Source organism: Arvicola amphibius, chromosome 9, assembly GCF_903992535.2.
Source record: "Arvicola amphibius chromosome 9, mArvAmp1.2, whole genome shotgun sequence".
In the NCBI taxonomy this organism is placed as follows: domain Eukaryota; kingdom Metazoa; phylum Chordata; class Mammalia; order Rodentia; family Cricetidae; genus Arvicola; species Arvicola amphibius.
Window position 1 is genome coordinate 26582591 of NC_052055.2, and position 14817 is coordinate 26597407.

Here is a 14817-nt window from a genome sequence, read left to right on the forward strand (position 1 = left end):
GTGGAGAGGGCTACCAAGCTTAAAAAGCTTAGGTGACAGAAAGGTCTGCCTAGGCTTAACTGCATAGAGAAAGGTAGCTCTGTCTTTGATGGCTGGTAACAAACAGCCCTAGAGGTTGTATCTTGGGGTTTGTGATTGCTCTGAACAGACATCATGACCACAGCAACTCTTAGAAAGCATTTAATTGGGGCTAGCTTTCAGTTCAGAGGTTTAATCCATTATCATCATGGTGACACGCAGGCATACATAAGTGCTGGAGAAGCAGCTTAGAGTTCTACTACATTCAGATTCTTAGGCAGCAGGAAGAGAGACTGATACTAGTCCTGGCTTGAACATTTGAAACCCCAAAGCCAAGCCCCAGCAACACTTCCTTCAACAAGGCCACACTTCATAATAGTGTCACTCCCTATGAGCTTATGGAGGCTATTTTAATTCAAAGCACCACAAGTTGATAACTCTGAGTCTGACAGGATCAAGGAAAAATCAGCCTCTGGAACTAACTACTTCCCTTCACTGCTGTAGTCTTGAGAGTTTGGAAGATCCCGAAGATTAGTTGTTCAGAATAACCAACCAGTTTAAGGTGTCCTGCTAAGACCTTTGCATCCTGTGAAGATCCAGCAGAATACTTATCATCGCATCTACTTTGCAAAAGGTTGATCAGTACTTAAGGATTTTACGAAGTTCAAAAGCAGGTCCTGGCACTATGTAAATCTATTGTGGGAAGATACTTAAGTGGGCTTGGCACTGGTGGACTTTAGACACTTGTGAAGTACAGACCCAACTTCAGCTGGCCTTCTTTTGAACTGTGCAGAAAACACAGTTCTAAATCTAGAGAACTTGGAAGCCACTTTGAAAATTCTTTTTTTTTTTTTTTGGCTCCTGTATCCCTCCCTTAGTTACTTTTAGCAGCTTTTACCTTGTTCTGTTTTTATGCCCTTTCATAAATTCATCTATTTTGTTGATGTACTTTTTATTATTAGCCAATCCTATTTTCTTTCTCTCTCTTTTTTTGCTCTGTTTGCCACTACCACCCTTCTTTTTATTATACATTATTATTTTGGGGGGGCGGATTTTGAAACAGGGTTTCTCTGTATAGCCCTGGCTGTCTTGGAACTCGCTAAGTAGACCAGGCTGGCCTTGAACTTGAAAATCTGCCTGCCCCTGCCTCCCAAGTGCTGAAGTTAAAGGTATGTACCACCACCACCTGGCAACTTTATCTTATTAAAAGAAGCTATTCTGTATTGATTTTATGTTTTCCTTGTCACATTTATGTAACTTTGTTTTCAAGCTTTCTCATTATTGGAAAATGTTTTCTATTCATCTATTCATCCCTTGCTTATTTCCCTTCTACTCCACTCCCTTTTCCTCTTAGCAAAGGACACGCAAATTCGAGAAAGCATTCCATATTTTTTGTCAAGTCTGTGTTACATTTACTTTTACAAAAACAAAAAACAAAAGTGCTTATATATTTATCAACATATAAGCCCCTGTGAGGTTTCTAGTGGTGACTGAAATAGTCTCTGTGGTCACCAGAAAATAAATAAGCCATTCCTCATATCAAGTGGGATAAACTCCTTGTCCTCAAGGGACAAGGAGTGTCTCTTACTGTGTGTTAGGATCCCTCTGCCTTGTCTTGTGGAGGTGAAGTTCCCCTTGATCATGTCCAGGGTTTTGTCTTTCGCTGTCTGAATCATGTTCCAGCTGCTTGACCCTACCATGTGGGTTCAGAACTTGTTTTGGGCATACTAAGTCTTCTTTTCCAGATCAGTATAATAAAGGAGTGATGTGCAATTAAAAAAAAGAAAAACTAAAATGTTAAAAATGAAAGACAAATATAAAAGAAAATGTCAGTATGCTAAACCAAACAGAGAAAGAATATCAGGACCAGAGGTCAGGTTCAAAGAAATAATACACCCAAACATCAATAGCAAAAAGAAACAAGCATGACTGCAAGATCCAAGAACTCTGGGAAATGCTCAAGGAACCAAACTTCAGAATATATATGGAATAGAAGACTAAACTGAGATTTTTTTAAAAAGCATATAGAACCAATTTTATGAAATTACAATCAAAATTTTCACACATAGAGAAAAAGTGAGCATTCCAATACAAGAGAATTGAGACATGGTTAAAGGAAAACCTCTCTAGAACATAAGATGTCAAACGTACAAGATAATATTGAAAGCCTCCTCCTTCTGGACTACCTTTCAAGTCAGGTGAGTAAAAAACAATTTAAATCCTACCCAGCTACAGTGCCCACAAACCATAGTAATAACCATCAAGCAAGATATCCCTAAAGCTACGATAGTGGACATTTCTTGGCAGTAACAGACAACTGTGTAGTTGGAGTTAAGGCAACTCAACAGGAAGGAAATTCTGCCTGGTATTTAGTCAACTATGTGACTAGTGAGATCACTGATCTTGAGAGGAGAATGTAGCACTGCCACTTTTCTAAGACAGGTTAATTCCTAATTCTAACCTCATTATTTTCCTTATAATCACTGATAAGTGCAGCTCTCTCCTCTCGTTAAACCAACTTCTTTACTCAGCAGACAGCGGCCATTAGAGTAAGCTACAATTGGTCAAAATGTGGAGAATAGCTGACAATGTGGTGCCCAGCCACAGTTTGCTACACACATAAGGCTCAGGGAACATTGTGAAAAAGGAAGAAGACAGATTTTAAGAAGCAAGATCAAGAAGTATACTAAGTTTATCTTCTGTTTTTAATAGGGAAGTCACATGTATGAGTTCTCAACAGTATGGCAATCTAAACAAGACTTGAACGCTGACAACACCAGTTGTCTTCTAGAAATAATATAGCTGTTGCACGTGATCTGACAATAGCTGTATTTACCTATGTAATACCTACATGATATGATCAGGCCAGTTAAAAGTTCTAGCATGGATTGAAGAGGGCCTCCAAAGGCTAAGGAACTATTGGCAGTTGATGACTGCAGAATGAGGGAGAATTACATTGCTTGAAGGATTTGAGCACTGGTAAATTTCTCATTTCTCAGTAGATGGTCCCTTGCCTGTGTTCATATAGGCAGCACTAACTGGGCTTAGTGGGTACAAAAAAAAATAAAAAGACAATAGGGAGGGAGATGTATTAAGAGGTCCTGAGGGTAGTTGGAGGGGGAATGAGGGGTGTATGATTGAGATACATTGTATACATTTATAATAGTTTCAGAAAATAATTATCTAAAATTATATAGAAAATAGAAAAATAAAATACACTTAACATATACAGTCCCCTAACTTCTGAATATAAAGGAAATAAATTACTATCCCAAACAATAAAAATCCAATTATTTGTTGTTCTCAAGATATATACCTCATGTGAATAAACTCACAACCTGATAGTCAAGGGATGGAAATAGGTATCAAGTAAATAGGTGGGGGGAAAAAAGCCTAGAATAACTTTGGATATATAATAGATGAAGATGAAGAGAGTCATTCTATATTACTAGAATAATTTGTGAAGAAGATATGATAAGGAAACACATATTCCCTGGATATTGAGCTCACAATTTTATAAAAAGCAAATGACCATAAATGATAAAGTGGATGCCATTCAATAATGATAGATGACTTCAGCATTCCCATTCATCTAGCTAAGTCACGTGAACTAAAATTGAGAATTAAACTGTACAAACAGATAAAAACAGCCAGCTAAAGCATTAGGGACAGGCTCTGCTGCCATTGTTAGGAGTCACACAAATAGCTACACAACTGTCACATAGATGTAGAGAACTTAAGTCAGTCCCATGCAGGCTATCTGTGAGTTCCTATGAGTAAGGTTAGTTTTTTCTGTGAGTTATTTTTGTGATGTCCTTCACCTTTCTGATTCCTGCAATTCTTCCCTCTCTTCTGCAGGATTCCCTGAGCTAGGCCTAATGCCTGGCTATGGGTCTCTGCCCAGACTTGAAATAACCATACAGAAACTGTATTAATTAAATCACTGCTTGGCTTATTATCTCTAGCTTCTTATGGGCTAGCTCTTAAATCTTAATCTAACCCATTTCTATTAATCTGTGTATTGCCATGTGGCTGTGGTTTACCAGCAAGTTTCTGGCTCATCTGTTCATGGCTACATGTTGTCTCACTGACTCCGCCTTTTTTCTCCCAGCATTCAGTCTAGTTTTCTCTGCCTACCTCTGTTCTTCCCTGCTCTGCTATAGGCTCAAAGCAGTTTCTTTATTAACAAATGGTATTCACAGCATACAGAGGGGAATCCCACATCACCTCCTGTTTTCTGCTTAAATAAAAAGGAAGGTTTCAACTTAAACATAGTAAAATAACATAACAAAACAGGTATCAAGCAAGAATTACAATTACAATATTTATATCTACTTTATCTTTTATCATAATTAAGATATACCATAATTTTAACTATCTATTCTTCAACTCCATCAAAGATTCCAGAGGGATATAATATTACCTAAATAAATAGAAAGTGCATTGTAGAGCAACTTCCAAAACTCTAGAATGGACAGAGACATCTTGCTGCCTGGATAGTTACCCAAGGTTCTTCTGTATTGTTAGAGCATCTATCTTCAGCCTACAGACTCATAGTATCCAGCAGACTTTTCCATGAAGCAGGTGGTAAGAAAACCTCGTAAGCATTGGGGTAGGGTTCTGTTCTTGTCTTTGCAGGTAAATATTCATTTTCAAAGAGTAGAGAGACCTTGGACATCTAGATGCCTAACGATAAAAAGATCCAGAAAAAAAAAAACGTCAACAAGCAAAGAGAAATCTGCCTTATGTTGCTGTATTATCTGCATGGTAAAATTTGATTATTTGGACATGTATACATCTCATAGTGATAGAGTAATCAATGCTGTTGTTTATTCTTGATTATATTATGTTTGAAGTTGTTCTCTTAATCTTGTTTTCAGAGATTTCACTACTATGAGTAAGAAATGACATTGAGATGAACCCTGTAACCCTGATGAAACTGTTCATTAATCATTGGATGTCTGTGTGTTCCGTAAGATTACACATGCTATGTTTCTGTCTTACCAATGTGTGTGCAACTAGAGACTTAGCCTGGGCAAAAAAATACCCAGTTACGGATGATGATGGTAAGAGCGGACGTCCTTGGATTATTTATTCCTGGCAAAGCTCTTAGTCTTGCACCACTGAATGTGGTACTAGCCACAAGTTTTGGTATGTAACTTTTTAAAACTAGGATTTAAGAAGTTACTCTCAACTCTTACTTTGGCGAGTTTTTATGAAAGCTGGATTTTTTTGTGGTTGGGTTATTATGGTGTTGGTTTAAAAAACCTGTCTATGCTTATCTTTATTCTTATATAAATGGTCATATGTATTTGTCTTTCATCATGGTGTCTTTTATGTTGTAATACTTTTTGAAGTTAAACCAACTTTGCGCTCTGAATCTAATCAACTTGGTTATTATATGTAATCTAGTTTTTATATATTGCTTTTATATTATTTGACTAAGAACAATGCATCTATAAAAATGAGAAAAAAAGTTTTTTTCTTATATGTTTGGTTTTAATAACATGATAATGCTGATTTTTGTCAGATGAAATAATTCACTCCACTATTTTTTAGAAGACTTTAAAGTTCATCTTATTTTTTCCTTAATGGTTAGTAGAATTCATTAGTGAAGCCATTTGGGAAATTCAGTTTTACTGATATTCATCTCATCAGAGTTCTAATTTTTTCTTTTCAAAAGATTTACTTTTATTTCTAGTTATGTGTATATGTGTATATCTGTGTGTGGGTGTGTACACATACATGCTGGTGCCAGCGGAGGCCAGGAGAGCATATCTAGGGCTGGAGTTACAGGAAGTCTTATGAGCTGCCAGGGTTCTAGTGCCAAGACATTTCTCCAGCTCTCTAATTTCTTTGAGTTTTAGTTTGAAGTTTGTCAGGGAGAGGGTTCTCCTGACTTCCCGGGGGGGCAGACATCCTGGCTTCTTGCTTGGCCTTAATTGGCTCAGAGGTGACTGAGTGGAGTTTTCCTGCAGTGGCTACTATAGACCGGGAGTTATTGTCTACGAGTTTCTATTGTGCCAGGCTGGCCCAGTTTCTTAGGATCTTGCTTTGGGGTGCTTTTCCAATTGGTTGTTTGGGTTTTATCTATGCTCAATGGCATTTATGATTTGCAAGCTTTACATGTGAGATTGAAATGAAAACCCGGAGGTTTGCTAACACCCACTCCTCTGCTCCTGAGGCTAGCTAGTCTTTCCTTATTCCCTCCTTTTTCAGTGTCCTCTTACGTTTGCTGGCAGGTGATGTCCACGGTTTCAGCCACTCTTGGGAGGCGTAGGGGAAAACATTTCAACTTCATCTTTTTGGATATAGAAATTAAGTACTTTTTTTTTTTATTGTCCAGGTGATCCAAGGAAAGGGAGGATGGGGCTTTGAGTCACTGGGTGGGTGGGTGGTAGGGAAAGAGGTAGAAGCTGTCCCTAGAAGGAGCATAGGGCCCAGCAGTACCAATACTGTGGATAACTAAAGCTTGGAAGAGAGGGCTACAAAGCAGGTCCCTACGAGGATTACCGGCATTGGTGGACTCAGAAGTAGAGGTGTGTGGAGCTCCCTATGTAATATCTCCCCGGGTACTCGAAGGATTGCATTCTTAACACATCTTCTGCCTGTCTAATTATGTGCAGAGGTCCTATGTTAGGGAAAGGAGGAGACAGGCTGAGCCATTGCATTTAGAACAGAGTACTTGAACCAGTGAGTGAGGAGGGGGCCCTCCACCGGAGTGATGGAGGTCTAAGCTTGAAATGGGAGCTCGTGGAGTTACCATGAAAGCCGTGTTGTGGGTCTCCGTGGGTAAAGGTACAGCGGAGGTGAAGAGCTGAGTCATGGTGATTTTCAATACTCAGTACTGAAAGCCCTGCTCCGCTCTACTGCCTGGCTAGAGAGAAGCCCTCTTCTGAGGAGGTTGGGCAGCTCTGATGTAGATTAAAGCTCACACTGCTCTACCCGGTACTGAGTTCACACTACCCACTTCAGAGGTCTCTCAAGTGAGTCTGGGCATAGAGTAACTGCTCTTCTCCCCGAGAGCCCTCTTCACCCTGCTTCATGGATCAGGCCTATGGGCACTAAAGCACCAAATCCAACGGAGCAAAGACATCCCAGCAAGGATCAGGCCCTGTCACCTACACTCCATTGCTCTCCAGGGTCGGAGCCAGGCACAGTGACTAAGCACTCAGCCCCTGCATTGGCTAACCTGGGTCATGGCGCAAGGCAGGAGGAACAGCGGGTCTGCGACAAATCTCGTTACTACCACCTTCGAATGTCTAAGAGACATCTGTTTTGAACAAAATGCAAATGGGAGATGCTGGGATGCCCAGGGCTGCTTAACAGGAAAGGCACTGGTGGCTTCCAGAGCACGGGGTCACCAGGGCCCTTATAGCATGGGCAGTAGGGGCTGGGCATGCAGAGTTCTTCCTCCTCGGTTCCCTTCACGATGCGCAGCACAGCCCCTTGAACCATCTTTGCTGGACACCACTTAGTTAGGTGTTCTTCCAACTTCCCGGGGTGACAGACTCCCTGCACTTATCTTTTTGGGGCACCTGGGAGTGAGTCTCCATGCCTGGCAGCTGGGGTTGAATTTTCTGACATTTTCTAGAACTGCCCCTGCAGCTGGTGAAGGAGACCCCGTGAACTTCAGGCAGGAGCTCTCCTGCCTTGCTAGTCTAGATCTGTGGGGATCCAAATACGCAGATAGGTGAGGGTGCAGGGAACCGAGGGCTGTCTGGGGTCAGTTGAAGAATGTTCACTGTGAAGAGAGAAGACTAGGATCTCAGACTGGCAGTCATAACAAAACCTGTGTGGGAAGTATTTGGGCTACACAGTCTGCGAAGCATCCAGGGAGAGGGGCCACTCTGTGCTCAAATTTGTTTCTAAGAAGGAGTTTGGGGCTCAGGAATAAGGCTTGTTTTCATAGGCTGTGCAGGGGCAGCTGGGAAAGGGGCAAGTTAATACTGAGATAAACTACAAGGGCATGTGGGCCTTATGTGTGGAAGAGTCCCATGTCTGCCTCTGCTAGGTTGGCGGGGTTTAGACCCAGAAAAGTTACAGAAGGACTAAAGAGAGGTGCGTGCATAGGCATGTATGCTCGTGCTTGTGAGAGTATGTAAAACAGCCTTGGTTTCCTTCAGGACAGTTCTCACATTCAACATTAAGGAGGGCCGAATTTTCCTGTTTTCTGCCAATGGCTTCGTTTTCTAAAATTGTTTCTATGGATGTTTGGCTCTAAAGCAATACTAGAGGATGGAAGGAAGGAAGGAAGGAAGGAAGAGAGAGAGGGAGGAAAGAGGAAGGGAGGGAGGGAGGGAGGAGGCAGTGAGGGAGTCAGGAGGAGGAGGGGATATTTTAGACTTCTCAGGGGTACAATCCAATTCTGTCACCCCCAAGGGTACAGAACTCTGGCATTGGCCTACAAAGAGTGATTTTTGTGTCACCCTCACATTTCTTGTCCCCACAACCTGGAATGGTCACCCTACTGACTACTTGAGTATCCTTAGGGGAAGCAGACTCAGATAGAGGGAGTTCCCGTGACTGGCAGAGAAAACAAGGTGTGTGCTGCCCAGTCAAGTGTTCTTGAACTCAAGAGCAGTGCTCGCCTCTGTGCTATAAAGTTTCCCCGATGAGGGCACTGAAGCAGGACATTGCCCCTAGCCCTTTAGCCAAGGGCGGGCAGGAAGATGGCCCTGGTCTTGTGGGTATTTGCTTTGCTGAGCTCAGTCTGCCTGGCAGAAGCCAACATCTTTGGTAAGTTCCAAGGACAAAGCCATGGGTTTGAGAGTGAGTTTTGAGGCATGGGGCTCAGCCAGGCTCTGGGAGGGCCCCTGGACAAATCTGGTCTCAGCTAACCTCACAAATGCAGAGGCTAGATATTTGCTCTTTTCTGTTTAGATGAAAAGAGGTTCAGAAAGGTGAGCTATATGGTATTCGATCCCAGAGTTAGAAACTGGTGGAGTAGTGATTAAAAAAAATGATGCAATCATAGCTTCCCTCATCTACACGTAGCTCATATTTTTGGCATTTGCATATGCTTTAATATTTATTTGGACACTTCAAAGAATATTCCTGCCATACCAACATTTGAGAAGATTATGACAGGCAACAAACATGGTAGATCACCCTATGGCTTAAGATAGACCTGAATTCTGTACTGGGCTCAGACACTTATTTGTTAAACTGTGCACAGTCTGCCTAGTTTCCATTTCTATGGTAAAAATCAGACCGAGGAAGGTCAAGAAGATAACTCAGTGGGTCATTTCCTTGGTGTGTGTTTATCAGCTCCTTAGTGTGGACCCCTAGACTCCACACAAAAGCCAGGTCCTGGAATGCTTATCTGAAACCCCAGGCCCAGAAAAGGCAGAGACAACCGGATCCCTGGAGCTCCCTAGCCAGTCAATTTAGCCAATCAGTGGGCTCTAGGTGCAGTGAGAGACCCTGTTGTAAAACATAGAGAAGTTAGTGAGGAAGACACTCAATGGGACCCCTGACCTCCACGCAAATGCACACATACAAATGTGTACATCATCCAGATCCAGACAGACAGACAGACAGACACACACACACACACACACCACACACACACGGGATGGGGAGGCTATGTGAAGAACATGCCCTGAACTCCTGAGATGGCTGTGATTTCTGAGAGAGATCAGAACATCGTGTGGGTCCTTAGTGAAGAATAAGAGACATGCGCAGTATAAGCCCGGAAGGTGCTACCCGCAAGCATGACTGGGTGAGGGCTAAACCAACTTCCTTATGGTGTTGTATCCTAAGCCACATAAGGGGCTTAGAGACATAAGGACCCCAAAGTCGATTCAGGAATCTCTTTGGAAAGGTATACTCTCACTGATGCCTGCAGCTTGATGCCCCTGGCAGAGTGGAGACATTCTCATCACCTCCCAGGAGAGCACTCCTGATTTAATGAACTAATCTTATAATGGGGGTGGTAGTAATGGCTGCCAACACTCAGTTAGACCAGGAAAGTAAAGGCCATGGGTCTGTATCTGAAAGACTGTCTGCCCCTCTCATGTGTCACTTCTCTTCACACAGAGTACCAGGTGGATTCACAGCCACTCCAGCCCTGTGAGCAGCAGAGGGAAAAGGCCTTCCTGAAGCAGGCCGAATATGTTCCACAATGCTCCGAAGATGGAAGCTTCCAGTAAGACTGGCTTTAGTAGAAACTCCAGAAACCTCAAATGTTCTAAAGAACCCTCCCGGCTTGTCCCTGTAATTCCCAATTGTGTCCACCCAGTTCCTCAGAGATCCCCAGCTACACTGTCATTTGGAGGGGCTCTTTCTCTGCTCTTGTACAGATAGTCTGCTGGAGAGAGCCCTGACAGCCCCTCAATTCCTGCTGAATATATCTTTACAGTTTTACAACATAATGTGTAAGGCCTCTTAGCAAAGCTCAAACAGAGGTAAGGGTGTTCCTAGGCTCCTAACCCCTAATTCCCTGATGGGCAAAGCAGGAACTGCTTGTTAACCTGGCCTTTCCTGTTTTCATAGCTCGCCCCAGGGAGCTCTGTTTTGGAAGGGGCTTTTGCAGGTGCCCTGACACATCTTGGGTCCTGGGATTGTCTTCCTCCATATAGAGTCAGGTTATGGTTTAAATTCCTTTTCCCTATGAAACAAGAGTCCTTATTCCCCTCCCCTGCGCGGAGAGGCCTCATCTGTAATTGTGAAATTCCTCCTCTGCTTCCTTACTCAAGTCCCCCCCACCACTTTCTCCCTTTCCCCAGCAGTAGATAAAAAGTGCTGGCTGCTATCTCTCCAGGACCTCTGGGAATTTCAGGGTTGTGAGGGAGGAGTTAAGGGGTGTACCTTTCTTTTTGCCAGCCTTGTGTATGCTTCTCTCCAAGTGTTTCTTGTTGTCACTGAAGTTTAAGGTCCACTTTGTCCCCAGGAAGATCTACATATATGCTTCTCTCCACCCAGCCACCTGCTACCCCAGGCTAGCCTGAAACTCTCAGTGTAGCCTCCCTTGCCCTAGAGACTCACTCCGTGGCCTTGTCTGATCACAACTTTGGCTCTTCCATGTGACTTGCTAGCCCCTGGTCTCCCTGAGCTGGAGCCAGACTGTGGCTTCAGAAGTCCATGTGGGTGTCACATTGTATGCCTCTCTTCAGGACAGTCCAGTGCCAAAACGATGGCCAATCCTGTTGGTGTGTGGATGTTAATGGCAGGGAGGTACCCGGCAGCAGACAGCTCGGGAGGCCAACAGCTTGTAAGTAACAAAGGGGTACCCAGTGCGCAGGGACCCTTACACTGGGGCACCTCACATCTAAGGACAAGAACTAGGCTTAAGTAAATGTACCGGGAAAGTTTCCTTAACGGCTGCTGGCTCCTCGCCACTGAATATGCCGAGGGTCCAGTTCCTAAAAGACGACTATGAAAATCATGTGAGATGCTCAAACTTAGCCAGTAGCCTGCAAGGACTTCCCATGAGCCAGCCACTGTGCCCAGCACCGAGTCAGTTATGGCCAGTAGACATCAGAGGGTTCTGAAGCCAGGTCAGAGCTCGGCAATGTTTGGTCCAATGGTGAAAGCAGGGCTTAAAAGGGAAAGCCTTTTTCAGTGGGTAGATGATAGCTGCCCTATCTGGTTCTTTGGTTTGATGGGGCCAGCATGGCTGGTTTGGGAACCATGACGTCCTTCCATACTCTCTAGCATCACCACTTTAGCCAAAGCCACTTATCCTCTATGATCGACACACACCCAACCCCAATCCACAAAGTGAAAGAGGAACCTCCTTTCCCCATGTGAGGATCTGCAACGCCATGAGCCCTGTGTAGCTGTTCCATAGGAGCAAACACAAAAGTACTTTTTCTCTCATGATTCAAGGCGAGGCAGCTGTCTGCTTGCTTGTAGAGAGGGAGAGAAATGCAGACTAATGAAGCAGCTTCCCAGGCAACACAGGCAGCCTGCACAGAGATTCGAATTCACATGCTCTGTCCAACCTCCCAGAAACTCCTCTCCAGCGCCAAGGTGCTAGCGAGAGCCATCCCATTCTGTCTCAGTTCCCCAAATGACAGAGCCTTCCGAACGTCTAGCTGAGTCTCTCAGGGAGGCAGGGTCCTCCTGGGCTCGATCCTGTGTGCTCTCCAAAGCTCTCCTCTGATGTGTCTCTTTGTGTCCCCAGGCCTGTCCTTCTGCCAGCTACACCGACAGCAGGTCCTGCTGAGCAGCTACATTAACAGCACGGATGCCCTGTACCTCCCTCAGTGCCAGGATTCAGGGGACTACGCACCCGTGCAGTGTGACCTGTGGCAGGTGCAGTGCTGGTGTGTAGACACAGAGGGCATGGAGGTGTACGGCACCCGGCAGCCGGGGAGACCAACGCGGTGTAAGTGTCATTGTCATCATGGGCACCAGGACCCCCCAGTGGGCTAGTTTGTCTCCCCACAAATCACATGCCTGGCGACACAGAGAGTGCATGGCCCGAGAGAGAGAAAGAGAGAGAGAGAGAGAGAGAGAGAGAGAGAGAGAGAGAGAGAGAGAGAGAGAGAGAGAGAGAGAGAGGAAAAATGTCACATGGGAAGTTGTATGACTGTAGACAGCTACAAGCCCAAGCAGCGTTTCAGCAAATGCTTGTGAGCCTTTGGTTGACTAGTTCAGGCACTGGTGCGTTTCCAGAAGTCACATGGGTAGCATAAGTACCTATCTTGACTGCAGACACAAACGCACCTACCCATCCATAAGGACTAAACAGATTTGGATGAAAATGTTTAGGTCCAAGGAGCTGTGAGATACGGAACCGTCGTCTCCTGCATGGAGTAGGAGACAAGTCGCCCCCCCAGTGCTCTGCAGATGGGAAGTTCATGCCTGTCCAGTGCAAGTTTGTCAACACCACAGATATGATGATCTTCGATCTGATCCACAGCTACAACAGGTAAGGGGGGTGTAACACCCGATTCTGTGTTACCCCCTCGGTACAGTTCGCGCGCCACTGTACCGTATGCGAGTCGGACAAGGGCCTGGAGATTGAAAGAACACAAAGAGACCTGGGTCATTCGGAAGGAGATCAGCCGAATGCCGTTTATTTAGCCTTGGGGAAAATCTTATATACCCCACATTCTGATACATCCATGAACTTGAAGAGCCAAGGGTTCCCTAAGGTCTTCCCCCCTTCAAGTTCATGGATGTATCAGAATGTGGGAGTGTCGTGTGTTACATGCAGCCTGGTGGAGAATTAAGAGATGTTTCGCCCTCATTTGTCACGGACAGGCAAGTTCATCCTGTCCCTAGTCCTGTTAACAAAGCCAGCTGGGAAGAGTTACTGTAATTACAATTGCATTATCTTAGCCACTGCTCCAATGCTGTGAAGAGACGCCATGACCATGGCAACTCATATAAAACAAAGCAGAGAGAGAGAGAGAGAGAGAGAGAGAGAGAGAGAGAGAGAGAGAGAGAGAGACTCTGACACTCTGGGTTTGCTATAGGCTTTTGAACCCTCAAAGCCCACCACCAGTGACACATTTCCTCAAACATTGCCACACCTCCTAATCCTTTCAACAAAGCCGCTCACTGGTGATCAAATCTATTAGCCTATGGGGGCCATTCTTATTCAAACAACCACATACTTGCTTCTCTGCCCTAGTGGCCCATCATGCAAATGAAAACACCAGCTCTGTGAAGACCTCCAGATCAGGGTGTTTGTCCCATTGTTCTCCATCTTAACAGAGAACTGGTGTGTGTGTGTGTGTGTGTGTGTGTGTGTGTGTGTGTGTGTGTGTGACTGTTCATCAAGTAGGGAGAGTGGCTGACTAAATGTAATACACTATAAACATCTGTACAGCTGCTTAGAAGAAGGCATCAGAGCTGGAGACATTGACTTGAGCAGGGTTCTGCAGCATGTTAGGCTAGTACAATTCAAGATGGGTAGTGTAAGTGCAGGATTTATATGATCCTGTGATCAAAAGAATATGCCAGGTCTGGATAGGACCAGGAGCAGAGGGTAATCTTAAGGATCAGGCCATTGTTGAAGACCTTTTGAAGATGAGGGCTGTAGTAGAAGGGTGGTCAGAAAGGGGATCCCTCATCAAAGGGAGAAGAGCCCATTAAAAAGCATGGATACAATACACGCATACATTTCTGTAAGTTCTGTATATGTGTGCACTTATAAAGGACTTTTGTTTTTAAAAATAATAAATATAAAGTGAGAAGCACCATATACACTCTGACCCAGATATCCCCAGGCAGCATCTGGCTACTCTAGATCACCCAATGATTGTGAAGGGCTGTGTAGACTTCAGATGCAATCAGGCCATGCTGAATGCAGAGAAAGAAAGCAGCAGCCCATGGGAACGGGTCTGTGGATTCTGTGAGAGAACCCGAGCCTCCACGTGGCTGCCTTCCAGAAGGACCAGTTTCCGTGTGAGAGAGAACGTTCCCACGTGTTGCGCCAGACAGGTCACAGACCTTGCCCCAAGTGCAGGTCCCATGGACAAACTCGATCTGAGTTGCACGACTCTCTAGAAACTTGGAATTTTAGTTAGATCACATCCTCCAAGGTTTCTACAAAATTCAGAATCAGCAATTTCATACACTCAACCTGAAATACCACGCTCATAGTATGGTTTTAGGAAGCCATGTTCATTTGTTTATGTGGTCAAGAAACTAGCCTTGAATTGTAAGTGTTGTACCAAAACCTTCTGTGTCCCTGGGTCCTTTGGAGCTTGGCCACCTCACTCCTGGCATCTCTGTCTGCTTCCTGTACTATCCGGCGCCGGCCCCATAGCCTTTGTCTCTGCCTCCTGCAGTCTTTATCAGCCATTACTTAGCAAGGTGACCTGGTTATTTACCTTCCCA

The 14817-nt window shown here is 44.4% G+C and overlaps 1 protein-coding gene across 1 annotated transcript in view; it reads left to right on the forward strand.

Annotated features, from left to right (window-relative positions):
• The first annotated feature begins 8690 nt into the window (after positions 1–8690).
• The window catches only part of Tg (thyroglobulin), a 181321-nt gene continuing 175194 nt past the window's right edge, over positions 8691–14817 (forward strand). Inside the window, 5 exon segments of the mRNA XM_038341990.1 lie at positions 8691–8757; positions 10060–10168; positions 11136–11233; positions 12149–12352; positions 12739–12898. Of these exon segments, the coding sequence (XP_038197918.1) occupies positions 8691–8757; positions 10060–10168; positions 11136–11233; positions 12149–12352; positions 12739–12898 (638 nt within the window).